Genomic DNA, 20,514 nt, shown 5'->3' on the forward strand with positions numbered 1-20,514 from the left:
TGCCAGTGGCTGGGGGGTCACGTACAACGGGCATGCAGCTTCAGGTCTGTGGAAGGGGCCTCAACGGCATTGGCACATCAACTGCCTCTAGTTGATAGAAGTACACCTTGCTAACAACTTGAGGTAAAGTCAGGGAGGACGAGGAGCAGGTCTTGTTAGCCCCCTCTACGAGGTGCCTCTATGCGTTGAAGTGGAACCTATACGTGACTGGTGTTCTTCTCATGAGGAGGATCCCAGAACTTGCTCGATCAGAGCTGTGCTTTCCTTCCTGCAAGATGGGTTGGAGCGAAGGCTGTCTCCCTCCACCCTTAAAGTGTATACTGCCGCTATCGCCGCACATCATGAGGCAGTTGAGGGCAAGTCGCTGGGAAAGCACGCCTGATTGTCAGGTTCCTGAGGGGGACGAGGAGACTAAATCCTCCTCGCCCGCTCTCTATACCCTCTTGGGACTTGTCTCTGGTCCTTTCGGCTCTTCAGAGACCACCCTTTGAGCCTCTGCAATCAGCTGAGTTAAAAATTCTGTCTTGTAAATCAGTAATCCTGTTTGTATTGGCCTCCATCAAGGAAGTAGGGGACCTGCATACATTTTCGGTCGACGAATCGTGCCTGGAATTCGGCCCGGCTAACTCTCACGTGATCATGAGACCCTGGCCCGGATACGTGCCCAAGGTTCCCACCACTCCCTTCCGGGACCAGGTGGTGAACCTGAAAGCACTGCCTTCGGAGGAGGCAGACCCAGCCCTGGCTTTTCTCTGTCCCGTCCACGCTCTGTGCCTGTACGTGGACAGAACACAAAGCCTCAGGACCTCAAATCAGCTCTTCATCTGTTACGGAGGCCAGCAGAAGGGAAAGCTGTCTCCAAGCAGAGGATGGCCCACTGACTAGTGGATGCCATTGCCTTGGCTTATGAAGCCCAAGGAGTGCCTTGCCCGCCCGGGTTGAGAGCCCACTCCACTAGGGGTGTCGCTTCTTCTTGGCCTCGCTGACAGCTATCTGTAGAGCTGCGGGCTGGGCGACACCTAACACATTTGCTAGGTTTTATAGCCTACGTGTTGAGCCGGTTTCTTCCTGTGTGCTCGCTTCAACCAGCCGGTAACACCGAAGTTCCTGATCTAATGTCGGCTTGCTGCGCCACTCCCCTCCACATGGAGCGGATACGTGCGCTTTCTGCTCCAGTTGAGTTCCCCACTCAGGGGAACCGTGTAGAATTCCTCAGCACCCCTTCGGCAGCCGGACGTTGCGGAGCGTCCGACGCCAGGCCTAGAGCTTGTATGCTTGTGTAACTTGTGTTAGGCTGGGTTCCATATGTGGTGATCCCTGTGGCGATCCCATATGCGTATTCTTCCACGATCAGGTCCCTACGGTGAGCCCGTGTCTTTCCCTTGGCAGACTCTGCCATCACTGTCTGGTGTAGCCTCCCCCTTCTCAGGCTGGAGCTACCCCAGTGACATTCCATATGTTGCACTGCCCCTCCAGCCAGTTCACATGAGTAATCTCCATGTTACCTCCCTTCGGGCAGGATGTGGCTTCCGCAGCGTCCCTCTCCCCTGGAAAGACACGCTTTCCCAGTTTTATCCAAAGACTTCCACTGTGTGTGGTATGATGGAACAGCAGTTCGAACTCCCTCTAGGCAGACCTTCCGCCCCAGCCAATTGGGGGTCTGAGAATCGTGCTGGATGTGCTGGATGCTGGTGCTGGATGTGGCAGCAACTGTGGCGTTTTCCATGGGATCACGATTACGTCGTCACATCGACGTTACGTCGAACGTGAGCGACTGAAAGGGGACGTCTCGGTTACTGATGGAACCCTCGTTCCCTGAAGGAGGGAATGGGAGACGTAACGTAACGCCAAGGTTGCTGACCATCGCTGTACGGCCGTCACAATTTCGGCTCCTCAGCGAAAAACATTGAGTCGTGTGCCCGCTTCCTGTTTATACCCGCGTTGCGGGGCGCGTGACGCTTTCACGCACGCCAACGTTCATTGGCTCGTTCTGTAGACACTCGAAGTTGATATGGCTCCCTGAAGTGATCCCAATTACATTGTCAAGTCGACGTTACGTCTCCCATTCCCTCCTTCAGGGAACTAGGGTTACATTAGTAACCGAGATGTAACTTTTCAACTACATGTCAACTAACTCTCATTAGAGTATTAGTAGTCTATAGTAGACTGTCAGTAGAGTGTTTGGTTATGTTAAGGTGTTAGTGTTCGGTCAGTCAGTAGAATATCTGTTGGGGACCAACAAAATAAAGTGTAAGCAAATAATAAGTAGACAGTCTACTAATCCTCTAATGACAGATACTTGACATGCAGCTGCAAAGTCACTTATAGTTAGTAAAATGTCTAAAGTTGACAATCGAAATAAAGTGTAACCTAATAATTTAAAAGGACACTGACAAAGATATCGCTTTCCTTATTCAAACTGATTTGATGGACCTGAAGAATGAAAGTTGTATCATATTCTTTGATATTTATATGAGCAATATCACGCTCATAGCCATGCGAAATGGCTCTGTATCTTTATCAGACGGGCTGCAGACGATTTAATTTTGTGTGAAAAGATTGTTTTATCAATAAAATAAAACATTAATTTCACATATATTGTCTTTCAATGATTCATGCACTTTTCAAGTACCTTTTCATAAATATGGCTGTTTTCAAGGGTTTTCCCGGACTTGGAAAAAAAAAGTCAAATTTAAGTACTTCAAGCAGTTTAAGCACCTTGTACGAACCCTGTCTTAAAGAGGAAACAAACACAGGGAGTGTTATAAATATAAAGTTTCAGACATCATTCAGAGACTAGAAAGAGAATTAATTATTCTTATTCCATCTTATTAATACAAAAATGTATGGACTTGCTGGAATGAAACAAAGCGGTTTAATAAAGCGTGTGGAACTGTTTCTTATTGACAGCACATGTGGTGTGTGAGGGGTGTTTATGTGTTGAGTAGATGTAGGAAAGAACAGTGTGGGCTTTCAGAAAGGCAAAACATGAAGAACATCTCAGAAATCTAGAGGTTTGTACTCACTTGGCAGATCCGGTTCCTGCGCTCTCCTCCGCCCATCCTCCCTGCCGACGTGCCGGTTTCGGTGGAGGACCCTGGGATCAAACACACACACTCTCAGTACATTCACAGCACAACATCAGCACTCAAACAGATGTGTGTCTTCACATTAACTCAGATATCAGATATGGATCGCTGTTCCTGATCCTGATCGATTACTCCTGTCTGCCTAGCTGCCTGCTGTGTTTTGTTTGCTTCGAGGCTGTAAGCTCCGTCTAAGCCTCGTATTAGCTTTGTATTTCTTTCTGTTTTGAACCATCATTTACTACCATTTCTAGTTGTTTATACTACTAAATACAGCTTAGACAACATCCCAGATTAACCTGACATCGCTAGCTTCCGTTATTGTTACCCGTGAGCCACCCGTGCACTCAGTTATTTATTTTTATTTTTTCTCTCGCTCGCCCGCGCCTCTGAGTTCATAAAAAGCCCAGGTGAGTAAGAATCAGTCAACTAACACGGTGAGTAATGTCTTGTCCTGTTATTGTCACCTGCACTTCATGTTACATGTTTAGCATAGCCTTCCCCGTCGGCAATATAGGGTTTATATGTGATAAATTCAAGGAAACAGTCAGGCTGACGGAGAAGATTTCAGAATTAGAAACATGCATCCAAACTTTAATTGAGGATAGTAAGTGTGCTAGAGCTTTAGATTCTACTTTGGATGCGCCTAGCATAGTGAACTCTTTACATGATTCGGTTCCGGCTGAATTATTGCCTGTGCAGCCAGGCAGATGGGTGACAGTGAGGGATCGCTCTAGTCACGGATAAAAAAAAACCACTCTTCCGTTCCGATTACCACAACAAATCGATTTGCCCCCCTCAGTGAAACACCCACTGAGAATTCTGTTGATTGTGCCCTGGTAATTGGCGATTCTATTACACGGAAAGTGGAAATAGGGACACCAGCCAACATAGTCACATGTTTGCCGGGAGCCAGAGCGCTTGACATCAAAGCAAATTTAAAAGTGCTGGCTAATGCTAATTGTAAATTCTCTAAGATTGTTATTCACGTCGGCACTAATGATGTTCGACTCCGCAAGTCGGAGATCACCAAAATTAATATTAAAGAGGTGTTTGAACTCGCAAGTACGATGTCAGGCACCGTAATTTGTTCTGGCCCCCTTCCTGTTCGAAGGAGTGATGAGATAGTTAGCAGATTGTCATCACTCAATGGCTGGCTGTCTAAGTGGTGTCCGCAAAATAATATAGAATTCATAGACAATTGGAAAAGTTTTTGGGGCAAACCTGACCTGTTGAAAAGAGATGGCATTCATCCCTCCTGGGATGGTGCTGCTCTTCTCTCTAGTAATTTGGCTCATAGTCTTAGAGACAAAACATGACAATCTGGGGCTCAGGTCAGGAAGCAGACAAACTGGCTAAACCGACCGTCTGCTAGCGGCCTCGCGTCACCAAGATCAGATAAATCCCATCACATAGAGGCTCTTTCACCTAGATATCATCATATAGAGACTGTGTCTGTTCCCCGAATTTGGAAATCCAAAAAACGTCCAAACCGATCTAAGGTTAAAAATGTAATTGATATTCAACAAATAAAAAATAGATATAATACAGATGAGCATACGATAAAGCTTGGGTTGCTGAATATTCGATCCCTTACTTCAAAAGCACTCATAGTTAATGATATGATTTCAGATTATAACCTAGATGTGCTGTGTATGACAGAAACCTGGCTAAAACCAGACGATTACATTACTTTAAATGAGTCCACCCCTCATGATTACTGTTATAAACATGAACCTCGCCTGAAAGGCAAAGGGGGAGGTGTTGCTGTAATTTATAGTAATATTTTCAAAACCACTAAAAAATCTAGTTTAAAATATATTTCTTTTGAAGTGTTGGTGCTTAATGTAAAAATATATAATGTAAACGATAAATCAAGTTTGAGAATTCTGCTGGCAACTGTCTACAGGCCACCAGGGCACCATAAAGATTTTATCAAAGAATTTGCTGACTTTCTATCAGAATTAGTATTGACTGCAGATAAAGTCCTAATTGTTGGTGATTTTAATATACATGTAGATAATGGAAAAGATGCAATGGGATTGGCATTTAAAGACATTCTTAACTCTATTGGAGTTAGACAACACGTGTCAGGACCTACTCATTGTCGTAATCATACTCTAGATCTAATATTATCACAGGTAAAATTTGATTCATTTGTTGCTATAGGAGAGGAAGAATTTTGCAAACTCGTTAATTCATCTAAATCGACAACATGTATGTTAGACCCTATACCGACTAAACTACTGAAAGAGATTCTTCCAGAAGTCATAGATCCTCTTCTTAACATCATTAATTCATCTTTGTCTCTAGGATACGTACCAAAAACCTTTAAGCTGGCTATGATTAAACCGCTTGTTAAAAAAACGCAACTTGATCCTACAGAATTAGTCAATTACAGGCCGATCTCAAATCTACCTTTTCTGTCAAAGATACTAGAAAAGGCAGTATCCTCACAACTGTGTTCCTTTCTTAAAATAAATGGTATCTGCAAGGATTTCTAGTCAGGATTTAGACCGCACCATAGCACTGAGACTGCTCTCATTAAAGTCACAAATTATTTGCTCTTATCATCCGATCGTGGTTGTATCTCTCTATTAGTGTTACTTGATCTTAGTGCTGCATTTGACACCATTGACCACAACATTCTCTTAAATAGACTAGAAAACTATGTTGGCATTAGTGGAATTGCACTAGCATGGTATAAATCATATTTATCTGACCGCTATCAGTTTGTAGCAGTAAATGAAGAGATGTCTTATCGATCACAAGTTCAGTATGGCGTACCACAAGGCTCAGTACTAGGACCGTTGCTGTTCACTCTGTACATGCTACCTTTAGGAGATATCATTAGGAAACATGGAATTAGCTTTCACTGTTATGCTGATGATACTCAGCTCTATATTTCTTCCAAACCTAACGAAACTCACCAATTCACAAAATTATCGGAATGCATAGTTGATATTAAAAATTGGATGACTAGTAATTTCCTACTACTAAATTCTGAAAAAACAGAGATTCTATTTATTGGACAAAAAAACTTCCACAAGTAATAACCTAGAATACCGTCTAACACTTGATGGCTGCTCTGTTAAGTCTTCGGCGTCAGTTAGGAACCTGGGTGTGCTCTTTGATACCAATCTTTCATTTGAAAGTCACGTGTCTAGTGTCTGTAAAACCGCATTTTTCCATCTTAAAAATATATCTAAATTACGTCATATGCTCTCATTGACAAATGCGGAACAACTAGTTCATGCGTTCATGACATCAAGGCTAGATTATGATAATGCTCTACTGGGTGGTTGCCCTGCACGCTTAATAAACAAACTACAGCTAGTTCAAAACGCAGCCGCTAGAGTTCTTACCAGAACCAGGAAGTACGACCATATTAGCCCGGTTCTGTCAACACTGCATTGGCTCCCTATTAAACATCGTATAAATTTTAAAATATTGCTGATTACTTACAAAGCACTAAATGGTTTAGCTCCCCAGTACTTGAGCGAGCTCTTAACGCATTATAGTCCTTCACGTCTATTGCGATCTCAAAACTCCGGCCAGTTGATAATACTTAGAATATATAAATCGACTGCTGGCGGTAGATCCTTTTCCTATTTAGCACCAAAACTTTGGAACAATCTTCCTAACAGACACAGACACAGTCTGTCAGTTCAAAGCTAGACTAAAAACACATCTCTTTGACCTAGCATTCACATAACACTCTATAGACTTCTATAATTCAATATTAGGCTGCTTAGATTAGGTCAGCCGGAACTGGGAACACTTCCCTCAAATCCTGATGTACTCGTTACATCATAAGAAGAATGGCACCTACGCTAATTTTAGTGTCTTTGTTTATCCCGAGGTTTTCCCGCAGCCTGCTGGATCCAGGCCGTTTCCAGATCTGACGAAGGACTTTCGCCTGGCCCTGATGACAATGCAGTGCTGAAGTGCCGACTAGCCTCTCCCTATGGAGGATCCCTATACCACTCTACAGATAAAGCGTTGTGGAATTTTTCGGTTCGCGTACCTACCCAAAGTGATAAGATAAAATAAAAATTCTGCATTAAAATTTATAGACAAGTAGTTTGTTTAGGCATGGTTTGTAAGGAATTACAAACCTGCGCACATATATTCAAACGCACATAACTATAGAATCAATTCTTAATGCGCATGTGAACGCCATCAGCGTCTATCACAGGTTCACGTTTAAAGTCTGTTTAGAGAGAACGGTGTCGTCTTAGCGGCCCCTAATTTAATAACAAATGATCATTTAGACGGAAGTGAATCAATCAAAACTAACTTTAGCTGGAAAAAAACATTTTTCAAGAGCCACTATAAAACCAAACCAATCTCTGTTACCTTAAATTATATCTTTATCTCTGTAAAGCTGCTTTGAAACAATCTACATTGTTAAAAGCGACATATAAATGAGGATGACTTGACTTGACTTGATATTACAAAGATACTTATACTAAGAATTTCAGGTACGCACATGTAGCCAACATCATAGTTTGCTAATACTAGTATTAAAGAGCACCTGTTATTTTTTTGTCCATGTTCATCTTTGTTTAGTGTGTGATGTTGCTGTTTGAAAATGAAAAAGCTCTGCAAAGGGAGTTATTCTCTATATCAGTGTCAGTGTTTCTGAACTCCCTGAAACGCCTCCATTGTAGTCTTGAGTTTCTTCCGGGAAGGAACCGACCCAATATTTCTCATTTCAATAATTAATACACAGAATAAAAGGGCGGGGCCTGGTTGAGTTAGTTAGTAGTGTGTTAAACTGGCGGTTTTGGTAAGAGCGGGACATTTCCCAAACACGCTCGAAGTGCTCGGTCAATCACATCACACTGCTCCAGCCGACCAATCAGAGCAACAATAGAGAATATGGGGAAAATAATCAACAAACAAGCAGGAAAACCTGTTCTAATAGAGGCCAAAAACAACATCAAGACTCTGTAAAAGGGCATAATAGGTCCTCTTTAAATGTTTTTTTGAAACGGCAGCTATAAGGTAAACAGAAGACAGGTGTACAACACTAATCACATCTTCTGATTTTTTATCATGACTATTTTCCATATGTTAGAGTAACAGTGCAGTGATATAAACTGTGAAATAACACAAATGAAGGTCTGGGAATGATGTAGTGATGAAAATGTCGGGGAAAAAACTCTTATAATTGAGATTGTTCTTTGTCTAGATCAGGACATTCATCAGGTGCATTCTGGGATGCTTTTGAACAGTAGTGAAGGAGAATCTGCTACAACTTATTTAGAGCAAATTAAGAAAATATACAAAACAAAAAATTTGTGAATAATTACTAATAGTAAATATACAAAACAAATAAGTAAACAAATAATAAGCAAATATATAAAACAAATAATTAATACATTTAATTCATAGGCACAATATATATACAGTTGTGCTCAGAATTATTGGCACCCCTGGTAAATATGATCAAAGATGGCTGTAAAAATAAATCTGCAGTGTTTATCCTTTTAATATTTTATTAAAAACAATTTGTAAAACCCCAACCTTTTATTGAAGTAAATTATTTGAAAGTGTGGGGGGGGGGGGTTGGGGGGGGGGGGGGGGGGGTTTGGGGCGGGGTCACGTTATTAAATAAATGTTTTTCTCCAAAACACATTGGCCACAATTATTGGCACCCTTTTATTAAATATTTTATTAATTATAATCTCCTTTTGCCAAGATAACAGCTCTGAGTTTTCTCCTATAATGCCTGATGAGTTTGGAGAACACCGGGCAAGAGATCAGAGACCATCCCTCCATACAGAATCTCTCCAGATCCTTCAGATTCCCAGATCCATGTTGTTACTTCTTCTCTTCAGTTCACTCCACTCATCAGGTCAGGGAACTGGGACGGTCATGGCAGAAGCTTAATTTTGTGCTCTGTAACACATTTTTGTGTTGATTTTGATTTTTGTTTTGGATCGTTGTCCTGATTGAAGATCCAACCACTATAAGATACTACCATTATAAGATTTCAAGCAGAAGGCGTCAGGTTTTGATTTTTTATCTGTTGGTATTTGCTTGAATCATGATGCCATGTATCTGAACAAGATGTCCAGGACCTCCAGCAGAAAAATACTTTTGGGGTGTAGCATGGGGTAATTTTTATCCATGTTAGCACCAAATACATCTGGTGGGTATGCTGCCAAAAAGCTCTTTTTTTAGTTTCATCTGACCATCATCCCATTTGAAGATCCAGTCGTGTCTGACAACTGAATATGCTGGATTTTTTTTTTTTTTTTTTTTGGAGGAGCGAGGAGGATTTTTCTTGAAATCCTACCAAACATGTGGGGATGTAGGGGTTGTTTGATTTTTTTTCTTTAAGGCTTTTTGACCCCAAAACTCGGAGAGTCTTTGGCCACTCAAACTTTCCTCCTTGCCGTACATTAAAGGGCCCCTATTATGGCTTTTTGAAAATGACCTTTCATGTATGTAACATAGTGAATGAAAACATCCTGCAAAAGTGTTAAATCTGAAAGTGCACCGTATATAAAGTTATTGTCTTTCAAAAGTAAGAGTCGACTCTGAGTCAATTAAATGAATAGTTTTTCAAACAAGTAATAAGCCTTTTCGTTGTGACGTCAAGACGAAACATTAGCATATTGCGCGGGCAGACACCAGGGAAAACTTGAACCTCAAACCTGCAGCTGATTGCTGATGAACATTTAGCAATTTTCTTACAACTCTTTCTATTCTGTGAAGCTCAACAATCTTTTGCTGCACATCAGAACTATATTCTTTGGTTTAACGCATTGTGATGGATGATTAAGGGAATTTGGCCTTTGTGTTTCCTTATTTTAAACTCCTGTGAAACAAGGATTTTTTATTAAATCTTACCCTACCATGTTAGAATATTAGAATTTGAAAACACTTTTTTTTTTTCATTTTTAATTGAACTTATCTGAAGCAGCAGAAAGGAGCAGCAACTGGCTGTGGTTGAGACGGAAAGATTCTAGCTGGCTGTGTACAGGCCGCCATGCTACGGTTTCGTAGATTTCTTGAAAACTTGAAGAGTCTGTTCGTTTATTTGTATAGGTTGTATAGTATTTACAGTCATTACATTCCTGTGTATATTGCGTGAATGACGGGTGGTTGGGCAGATATTGTGTTTTGCGGTAGGTGGTATGCCATACGGAACCGTTGCCACTGAAACTGCATATTAACGCACCAGTGGGGCTCGACAGCCTTAGTCAAACGGGTTGGCGCGTATGGTTGGGTTGCGGAGAGATTGTGAGATTGTGGTTAGGTCTCAGCAGCAACTGTTGGTTTATTTGTATAGGTTGTATAGTATTTACAGTCATTACGTTCCTGTGTATATTGCGTGAATGATGGGTGGTTGGGCAGATACTGTGTTTTGTGGTAGGTGGTATGCCATACGGAACCGTTGCCACTGAAACTGCATATTAACGCACCAGTGGGGCTCGACAGCCTTAGTCAAACGGGTTGGCGCGTATGGTTGGGTTGCGGAGAGATTGTGAGATTGTGGTTAGGTCTCAGCAGCAAGAGGGAAGTAGAGGTCAGTAAGCTGGGCTGAGTTGAGTGGGGGACGGAGGGGGGTGATTCTGGGACGGCAGAGTCACTGTCGAGCCCTCTTGAAGTGTCGTGGGCTAGTGGACGAAACACTGAGGACGGAAGGTGCCCACTTGAAGACCCTAGAGATGTTCCCTACTCCGCTCAATCCAGAGGGTTGTTATGGGGGGACCGCACTGTGGTTGCAGCCGTTGTGTGTGCTGACGCGCAATACACTGCAGCTATTAACACCAGACAGAAGGAGATTCACGTCACCAGATGGAAAGAAAAGTAAATGGATGGAGAAGCATAGGTTACTGTAAAGCTACGTCTTAGTTGGTGATTATCTTGGCGAAAGCCGAGTACAAATCAGCATGAAGTTTTAACACGTACTCTCGTGTAATGGAAATCATGAAGATCTGGATACCTCCAGTGACTGCGGTGAATAATGCTGCTGGCAACAAGGGAAAGACCTTGTGACAGCCTGGAGAGACAGCTGACAGGAGGAAAGAGACCCCAATGGGGCTGGTAAGGGTTAGTTAACCTTGTCGGCAGTATCCAGCTCTGTGTTTACAGGATGCTGGAGACACCCGCCCAAGGCTTCTAAAAAATTAAAGAGGAAAATACCCCTAGAGTAATGACAATGGTGGACAACATGGTTAACGACATTGGAATGAAACGGATATGAGTATGGAGAGTACTTCACAAAAGACTAGTTCAGGTTCTGCCGTTAGCAAAGCCATTGAACTCCAAGCTTGTGTCTGTGGCTGAAGCAAGGCGACAACGGTCAGGGGTTTGAAGATTCATCAAGGGAAAATGAAATGCTTGAGGGAGAAGGGACAAGGGCCTCGCATTGATCAGTACTTCTTACGAAGTCAGTCAAGTCAGTCGAATGAAATCCAGCGACAGGAAGCAAACCACAGTTCGCAGGATATCAGCACCCCTGTCATAGAGGAGAGAAGGGTTTGCACAGTTAGTGATGAACACATTGATTCTTGTGAACCCGGTCAGACTAACCAGCATAAGAGAGAAAAGAACCTCAACGGGCATAGGCCTGGAGTTAGATGGCCAAGAGCTTGTGAGAAAACTGCATGGGACACGGTAAACACAGATCTATGCTTTGCATTGGAAAGACTAACTGGTACAGTTGAAAAGAGGCTGGTTAAATTTGGGGACATCATTTACGCATATGGAAGTGAGAGGTTTGGTGTGGAAAAAAGGAAGGAAAAGTACAATTTACTCCTGGATTGTTTAGACGGCAGCAGAAAATTTAAGGGTTAGTTAGAGAAAGGAGACAGCTGAGGAAGCAATAGAAAAGAGTGGAACAAAGTCAGAAGGAGGGACTCAATCTCTTACAAAGGGCCATAAAAGATAAGCTTGCAACATTACGCAGAGCTGAGCGCCTATGGAAACGCTACAAAAAGAAGGAGCGTGCGAGGGCTAATTTCTATAAAGATCCATTCAAATTCGTAAAGAAGTTATTCACCAGTGAGAAGAATGGCACTTTAAAAGCATCTAGGGTTGAGCTAGAGAGATATTTGGAGGAAACGCATACAGATGCAAAAAGGCATGAGCCTATGTCAATTCCGTCAGACATCCCACGTGTCAATCCACCAGAATACCAAACGGAGGTCTGTGCACCTAAGTGGAAAGAGATAGAGCAGGTTGTGAGAAAGGCAAGGGCTTCATCATCTCCAGGGCCTAATGAAGTTCCGTACAGAGTGTACAAGAGTGCTTCAGTAGTTCTACGAATTCTGTGGAAATTGATAAAAGTGGCTTGGGAAAAGCAGGTTGTACCTAGAGCATGGCACCGAGCAGGGGGAGTCTTTATACCCAAAGAAAAAGATGCTACAAGCATCAGTCAGTTTCGCCCTATTTCACTGTTAAACGTCAAAGGCAAGATTTTCTTCAGCATTATTGCTCAGAGATTGTCAACCTGCCTATTAAAGAATGGCTTCATTGACACTTCAGTTCAAAAAGCGGGCATTCCAGGATTCTCAGGATGCTTAGAACACATCAATGTTATCTGGCAACGAATTCAATCAGCTAAAAAGGAGAGGAAGGAGCTCCACGTGACATTCCTGAATTTGGCTAATGCATATGGTTCAGTGCCACATGAGCTTCTTTGGGCATCATTTGATTTTTTCAGGGTACCGATGTCGATAACAAATTTAGTGAAAGCCTATTTTGGAGATTTGCAATTTAGTTTCTCAACTCCAGAATTCAGCACTACATTGCAATGCTTAGAGGTTGGAATAATGGCAGGATGCACAATTTCTCCACTGGCTTTTACCATGGCAATGGAAGTAATCATTAGGGCATCAAAATGGGTAGTAGGAGGAGAGCGCTTGGCTTCTGGGATGCGACTACCACCAATCAGAACATACATGGATGACATAACAACCATGACTACAACGGTAGCCTGCACTAATCGGTTATTGGGGAAGTTAACAGATAATATTGAATGTGCACGAATGCAATTTAAGCCCTCTAAATCAAGGAGCATCTCAATAATTAAAGGCAAGGTAGTAGATCCGGGCTATTCAATTGGCGGCCCGAGGGCCGGGTCCGGCCCCTGAGGGATTTTGTACCGGCCCTTTAGCCGTAATTTGCGGGTGGGAAATTTTTGGCGAAGGTCGATATTGTCCCCGTCACTTTTGAAACATCTTGCGGCATGAATGTACCAATACAAATAAATAAACAATCTCCAGTTAACAAGCAGAGCATTCATTTCGTTCGTTTGTTAAATAAGCGGCGATCTAGCGCTGAAATGTGTTTTTTAAATCAAGTGATCAAAGTAGGCTACTTGTTGCCGCTGCTATCATCAGTGGCGCGGATACAGTGGTCTCTTGTGTCTTCACTCGGACGCGCGCTTCAATCCGTTTTGGAGACTCTCAATTCGTTCCGGTGAAATTACAAAACAAAATGCACACAAACGTGTCCCTGCCTGATATTCAACCACTGATAAACAATCGGGTATAAATTTTTTTTTTGTTTGGTTACGGTTTCCGACCGACCGTCAATTTATTCGCAACCCAAATTTATTTTATGAGCTTGGGGAAGAAATAATACAAATTAAATAAAAACACAAATAAAAAACTTTGAGGCGAACTATAATTTATGTTTTTGTACAGCACCGTATTTGTATAGCCTGTTGTCCTCCAGCAATGCTAAAAAACGAGGCAGCCACGGGCGTTCACACATCGTTGTTGTCATGTAGATGCACTGCTGCACTTGTGACAGGGCGCATGAACTGAACGAGAAAGCCACGGTCGCGCGCGCGCACTCCTCGGAGCCAGGCGAAAGTATAGGCTTCACCGTCTCAAAACTAAGCACTGTCTTGCTCTCTCTCCCTCGCACATATTCATCAAAATAAATCGACACGATGGCAAGGTCGGAAGTTTCATGTGGAGCATTCGGAGATTTCTTTTTTCCTGAATTACCGCTGGGTGGGAATTGTGCTAAAATACGCCGGTTGCCTTACCTTCTCTGAAAAGCGTTCCACACATTCAGCTGACATATAAACCACACTTTAAATAAACGAAAAAACTATCCAGTGATGGAATGTTTTCTGTGATGACACAAATCTTGTGGCATGTCCTAACCACCGGGATAATCACACAACGCGCACACGTCCGATAATGACACTCCAATTCGCGAACTAATGACTCATTTGAACCGATTCGTTTTAATTAATGGTTAAAACAACTGATCTTTCCAACACTGAACTCACGAGACGTCTGAATCATTGTATAACTAATCGGTAACACTTTACCCACTTTTTAAAACAAAATTACGCCACTGAGTGTAGTTATTACATATGGGTAGTCTCATACAGCGCATGACTATAGTTAATTGTAAATTCTTTCATGCAGTAAGAGGCGGTATGCACCCCTTTAAGCCATGGTGGCTAAACAGTTATACATGACCAATAAAAATCGCCCATTCGTGGCGCGCTCTAAACGCTCTGACATTCTTTCAAGACAAGCACTCAGTATTTTCGATATAAATTTCTATATAAACACGAAGTTTGAAATGTCTCTCACTACCTTAAAAAAAAGAAAAGTTGACTTAGAGAACAGGCAGTTCAACAATGAATGGACAGAGAAATACACGTTTATTGCCGTTGATGTGAATCCTGTGTGCTTAATCTGCAATGAGTGCCTGGCCCTGTGCAAGGAGTATAATTTGAGTAGGCATTTCAAGACAAAGCATTCTAACTTTGATGATACTTTCCCACCGGGCTCTGCTGCTCGGAGGCAAAAGTTAACAGGGCTTATATCTTGTTATGAGCAAAGACGTCGCATTTTGTTTCGGGCCTGTACGGATCAAGAGAGAGAGCAACTGCGGCATCGTTACGAGTGGCATGGATATTAGGCAAAAAGAAAAAGCCGTTTACAGACTCAGAGACAGTGAAGGAGTGTATGCTGGCATCCATTGAGGAGATGGTAACCGATGAGAAAACCCGAAAAAACATTACTGATTCGATCAAGCAATTTCTGACACGTCAAATATGAGGAGAGTCGAGTCTCTTGCATCGGATGTTTTTGAGACGCTTTTGGACAAGCTGAGGAAGGCTGAGGTGATGTCTTTGGCCGTGGATGAGTCGACTGATAACAGTGATATTGCACAGCTGTGCCTGTATGTGCGATTTTTTGATGGGGAATGTTTTCGTGAGGATCTGCTTGGACTAATTCCCATGGAGGGGCACACTACCGGTGAATTTCTCTTCACCAAAATTGCTTCATTCTTTGAGGAGAACAACTTGGATTTGGCACGCATCAACATGTTGGTGACGGATGGTGCGCCCTCGATGGCGGGCAGGGATCAGGGGCTCGCCGGGAGGATGGCAGCTACGGCTCCGCAGGTGAGATCTCTGCATTGCCTCATCCACCAAAGCCTCCTGTGTGCCAAGCTCAGTGGTGAGTTAAAAGAGACCATGCACTCTGTCATGGCAATTATAAACTTCATCCGTTGTACCTCCAGTTTACAGCACCGCCTTTTCCGCAAGCTGTGACTGACATGTCTGCTGAATATAAAGATTTGCTCATTCACAATGACATTAGATGGCTTAGCAAAGGAAACGCTTTGAAACGTTTTTGTGAACTAAGAGAAGAGATTCTGGTGTTTCTCCGGTCTTCGAAATTGAAAAAAAGCTGGCAAGTTTCTGTCTCTGATGGAAAATTATGAGTTTAATGCCGCTGTTTGCTTTTTGAGTGACGTTTTCCAACATTTGAACCAACTCAACATGGAGTTGCAGGGCAGAGATAAAACAGTCGCAGAACTTGTGGAGAAACTTCATGCTTTTCAAAGAAAGCTCTCACTCTTCTCTGTTGATCTTTGTCCTGGCAAGATGCTCCACTTTCCCACATTAAAGGAAATCTGGCCTGCTAATTACCGAGGTGATGTCAGGGTTTATTGACTCATTGAAAAACAACTTTTCCACTAGGTTTGAGGATTTCAGCATCTCCAGTGAAGTGATGAGATTTGTGAAGGACCCTTTCTGTGTGAATGTTGAGGGAGATTTTGCATTGAGAGGGAAGGAGCTTGTATTGTCATTGGATGAGGGGTCTTTACAACTGGAACTCATTGACATTCAGTCGTCAGATGACTTGCGACAGTCATTGCTGCAGGTAGGTTTTGAGAAATTCTGTACCCATGAAGTCAGCCAAGAGAAATTTCCACATTCAAGGGGTCTTGCACTTTTTCTTCTGACAATGTTTGGCTCAACGTACACTTGTGAGTCATCATTCTCACACATGAAGGCCATTAAAACTCACAATCGCATATCCCTCACTGACCAGCATCTGCAACACTGCTTGCGCATTGCCCTGACAACATATACACCTGACTTCACTGCTCTTGCCAAGTCAAAAAAATGCCATATCTCTCATTAGATGGCAAATGTTGGCAAACTATTTTGAACAGTATGAGTTAACAGTTATTCACACCACATTATGCACTTAATGTTTATCTTGATGTGGTATTATTGTTGAATGCAGTTTGACATGTTTTGCCTTGATGTTGTTTTAATTGTTATGTTGTTATAATTCTATTCTGTACCATACTATGCACTTTGGTTTTATTTTTGTTGGCGCAATTGGAATTTAAGTTGTTTGTAAGTTAAATTAATGAAATTCAAAACAACTAATATGGCTCAACTAAAGTCTTAGTGTCTTAGTGCATCACAATGTGCATATGTTGTTCTGCATTTACAAAATAGAATATATTGATTCCTTCAATATGTTGTTGTAATTTCATTATTTGTTACCATAATTACTCATATTCTCCGGCCCCTTATTTTGCCTCAGTTTCATGAACTGGCCCCCATTCCAAATTAATTGAATAGCCCTGTAGTAGATAAAACATTCTTCATTAATGGTGTACAATACCAACAGTTTCTCAGAAGCCAGTGAAGAGTCTAGGGAGATGGTACGGTGGGGATCTAAAGGACACAGTTCGAGTGGGAGAAGTTAGACGACAAGCAGTGGAAGGGTTGAAGAGCATAAACAGCTGTGCTCTACCAGGCAAACTGAAACTCTAGTGCTTTCAGTTTGGTCTACTGCCAAGGTTGCTGTGGCCACTAACTGTGTACGAGGTTTCTTTGACAACAGTGGATAAGCTGGAAGCGTTAATAAGTTCATACATCAGGAAATGGTTGGGAGTTCAGGGATTAAAGTGAAAAAAATTCTTCTGACTGAAATTTTTTTTCAGGCCAAGTCATATTCCTTTAACTTTATTTAAATAGTCGAGACCAATATCGTTTTAAGGGGAGATGTTTTAAACCGCTTTAATATTGCAAGTTTGCTTATTTTAAAAGCTATTTTAATCTATGAAAAAAAAATTACTTAGCTTGACAAATAATCAACCATCTACATAACTTTTCAGTGCATGTTTTTATTTATCTTATAAGACCAAACAATGCTAAATTATATAAATATATAGTTTGTTTAATGGCAAATCGTTTTGGCTGAGGGCAAAGTGAAGTTTCATAACTTTATATATTTAGGCTATTTAACTTTAACTGTGTAGCCTATTAGAGAGCTGACTAATGTTTGACTGAATTGTTTGCTTTATTTCTCATTGTATAGCTTCTTATAGCCTACATATTAGGCTACTTATACTTTTATGGATATTATTGATAATTAAAACTGACATTTAACAAAAAGCAACAGGGTTGTGTAATGTTATATATTCTAAAATATATAAAATATTCTTTATATATTTTACTATGCATTCTCTTGTATGTGTACATGCATAATAAAATAAAATGATACAACCCTGTCTCTGTTTGTTAAGTTTGTCAGTTTTAATGATCAATAATGTTTCATATTTTTAAAATGAAAACAAAAAGAAGCAGGGTTGTGTTTTATATTGCGTGTTGTTATAAATATATGGAGTGAAGATAATCAATGTGCGTTGTCTGAACCACATTTGTGTGGCCATATAGGCCTAATATGTTTATGATAATATGTTCATTTATAAATGAAAAGAGGTGTTTTGTATATATTTCGTTTTATTGTTGATGAAAAGAGGCAGAGTTGTATTTTATACCATATTACATTTTATTGTTGCCTAAAATATACATAAAGAGATAACCGGAGTAGCCAGAGCGAGCTGAGTGACGAAACCAAGATCGCCGCGGATCCGTTTGCAGAATAACCGGACTCGCGTCCTCGGGAGTTCGTTCTCCCGAGTCGAACTTGCCAAGTCCGAACTATCAAGGACGCAAGTCCGAGGTTTATATTTATATTCAGGTCAATATTGACCCGCGTTCTGTTTTCTATCATGGGCCGTGCACGTTTGCGTTGACGTAATATGCACGCAAACGCACCAGGGTTCGATAGAATTAAGTTGAACGTGAAACCAGACCAACGCTGCGGGGGGCGCAGGGAACAAACTCGCTCGGATTCGGACCGCAGCAAACCAGCTGTAGCCTGATGTGCACTTCTCCAAAACTAAGATTAATTGAGTGAACACGGAGCAGTTTTTCCGTGAGCGGGAATTGAAAACCCGGACTGGACCATAAGCGAAGTGATTACAGAATGTTAGAGTGGAGAGAGGAACGTGCTTTCGCTCCGATCCAGGCTTTATCACATCCCCCTCAGCAGGGTGAATACAATTCGTCTTTCCTTAATTTAAGACCTATTCAAACTAAAAGTAAGACATTTATCACACTATTTGAGAAATGAAAGCCTATTTACGGCCTTAACATTATGAAAAGTGAATTTAAGACATTAAGGACAGACGGGAACCCTGCAATTGACGGAAATCCGTCATAGACTCGCTGCAATTAACGGAAATCCGTCATAGACTCGCTGCAATTAACGGAAATCCGTCGTAGCGACGGAGAACTTTAATCCCTGGGAGTTCCACGCTGCCTCAGCAGAGTGGGACTTTATAGTAAAGGAGTATTGCAGCTGCCAGTCTCTGCTTTAACCGAGGAGTTTAAGTGTGCCAAGGTCAGACTGGAAATGACTTTAGCAGAGTCACGCGACAAATGTGTAAGGGAGGCAGCCCCTGTGGTAAAAACTGGTAGAAAGTGGTCAGCAAAGAAATCTGTAGTAGAGGCAAAGGCTGACCTTCAAATTGGGGATATCGTGGGACAGGTACAGCATGGAAGAGGGGGTTTTGGGCTGAGTTTAGCTCCTCCTAAATGGCACAAGGCAGGTCCAGCTCAAAGGAGGAAGCTGGTAGTCAACGAGGTGCGAAAGCAGGAGGAGAGGATGAGATGTATAAAGGCCATTTCCCAGGCCAAGCAGGGAGAGTGGATGACATGGGAGAGTGTGGAACAATGCAAAATGGGCTTGCAAGACTTTTGGTCAATGGAAGAGAATAGGATCAGTTTCCTTATTAGGTCAACATATGATGTTCTCCCATCACCGCAGAACCTATACCTCTGGGTAGGAGAAGATCCCTCCTGTCCTTTGTGTTCATCACCTGCCACATTAAGGCACATTTTGACTGGTGCCATGACCAAGTATTGCGATGTTTGGCTTTAGCATTGGAAGGCAAGTGTAGTATGACCAATAAGTTGCCGCCTGTTCTAGCAAAACATTACACGCAGAAGACAATATTCCTCCGCCCAGGCGAGCAACCACCAAGAAAAGGTGCTAACACCTATTCTCGCCCAGGACAACTGGAAGCCTGCTAGGGACTGGAAGATGCTGGCTGATCTTGATCAATGGCTTATTTTTCCACCTGAGATTGCCACCACTAACCTACGACCAGATTTGTGGTCTGGATCAGCACGCATTGTTCAACTGATAGAGTTAACAGTGCCATGGGAGGATGCGGTAGATGAGGCATATGAGAGGAAGAAACTGCGGTATGCTCATCTGGCCACTGAAGCAGAACATCGAGGATGGAGAGTCCAGGTTTATCCAGTGGAAGTGGGTTGTGGAGGTTTTGTGGCACACTCTACAACCCGGTTCCTCAGAGACGTCGGATTCAGTGGCCAAGAGTTGCGTCACACAGTAAAGAACTTATCTGAAGCAGCAGAAAGGAGCAGCAACTGGCTGTGGTTGAGACGGAAAGATTCTAGCTGGCTGTGTACAGTCCGCCATGCTACGGTTTCGTAGATTTCTTGAAAACTTGAAGAGTCTGTTGGTTTATTTGTATAGGTTGTATAGTATTTACAGTCATTACGTTCCTATGTATATTGCGTGAATGACGGGTGGTTGGGCAGATATTGTGTTTTGCGGGAGCTTGTATGCCATACGGAACTGTTGCCACTGAAACTGCATATTAACGCACCAGTGGGGCTCGACAGCTTTAGTCAAACGGGTTGGCGCGTATGGTTGGGTTGCGGAGAGATTGTGAGATTGTAGTTAGGTCTCAGCAGCAACTGTTGGTTTATTTGTATAGGTTGTATAGTATTTACAGTCATTAC

General features: G+C 42.2%; 1 protein-coding gene across 1 annotated transcript in view; it reads right to left on the reverse strand.

Annotated features, from left to right (window-relative positions):
* ift43 (intraflagellar transport 43 homolog (Chlamydomonas)) overlaps window positions 1–20,514 on the reverse strand; it is a 58,781-nt gene that overhangs the window by 29,960 nt on the left and 8,307 nt on the right. Inside the window, exon 3 of the mRNA XM_077238538.1 lies at window positions 3,027–3,097. Coding sequence (XP_077094653.1) covers window positions 3,027–3,097 — 71 coding nt within the window. The remainder of the gene's footprint in view (window positions 1–3,026; window positions 3,098–20,514) is intronic.

The sequence above is a fragment of the Siphateles boraxobius genome, unplaced genomic scaffold (genome assembly GCF_051911475.1).
Source record: "Siphateles boraxobius isolate OS27281-9 unplaced genomic scaffold, OSU_SipBor_1 22, whole genome shotgun sequence".
Lineage (NCBI taxonomy): Eukaryota > Metazoa > Chordata > Actinopteri > Cypriniformes > Leuciscidae > Siphateles > Siphateles boraxobius.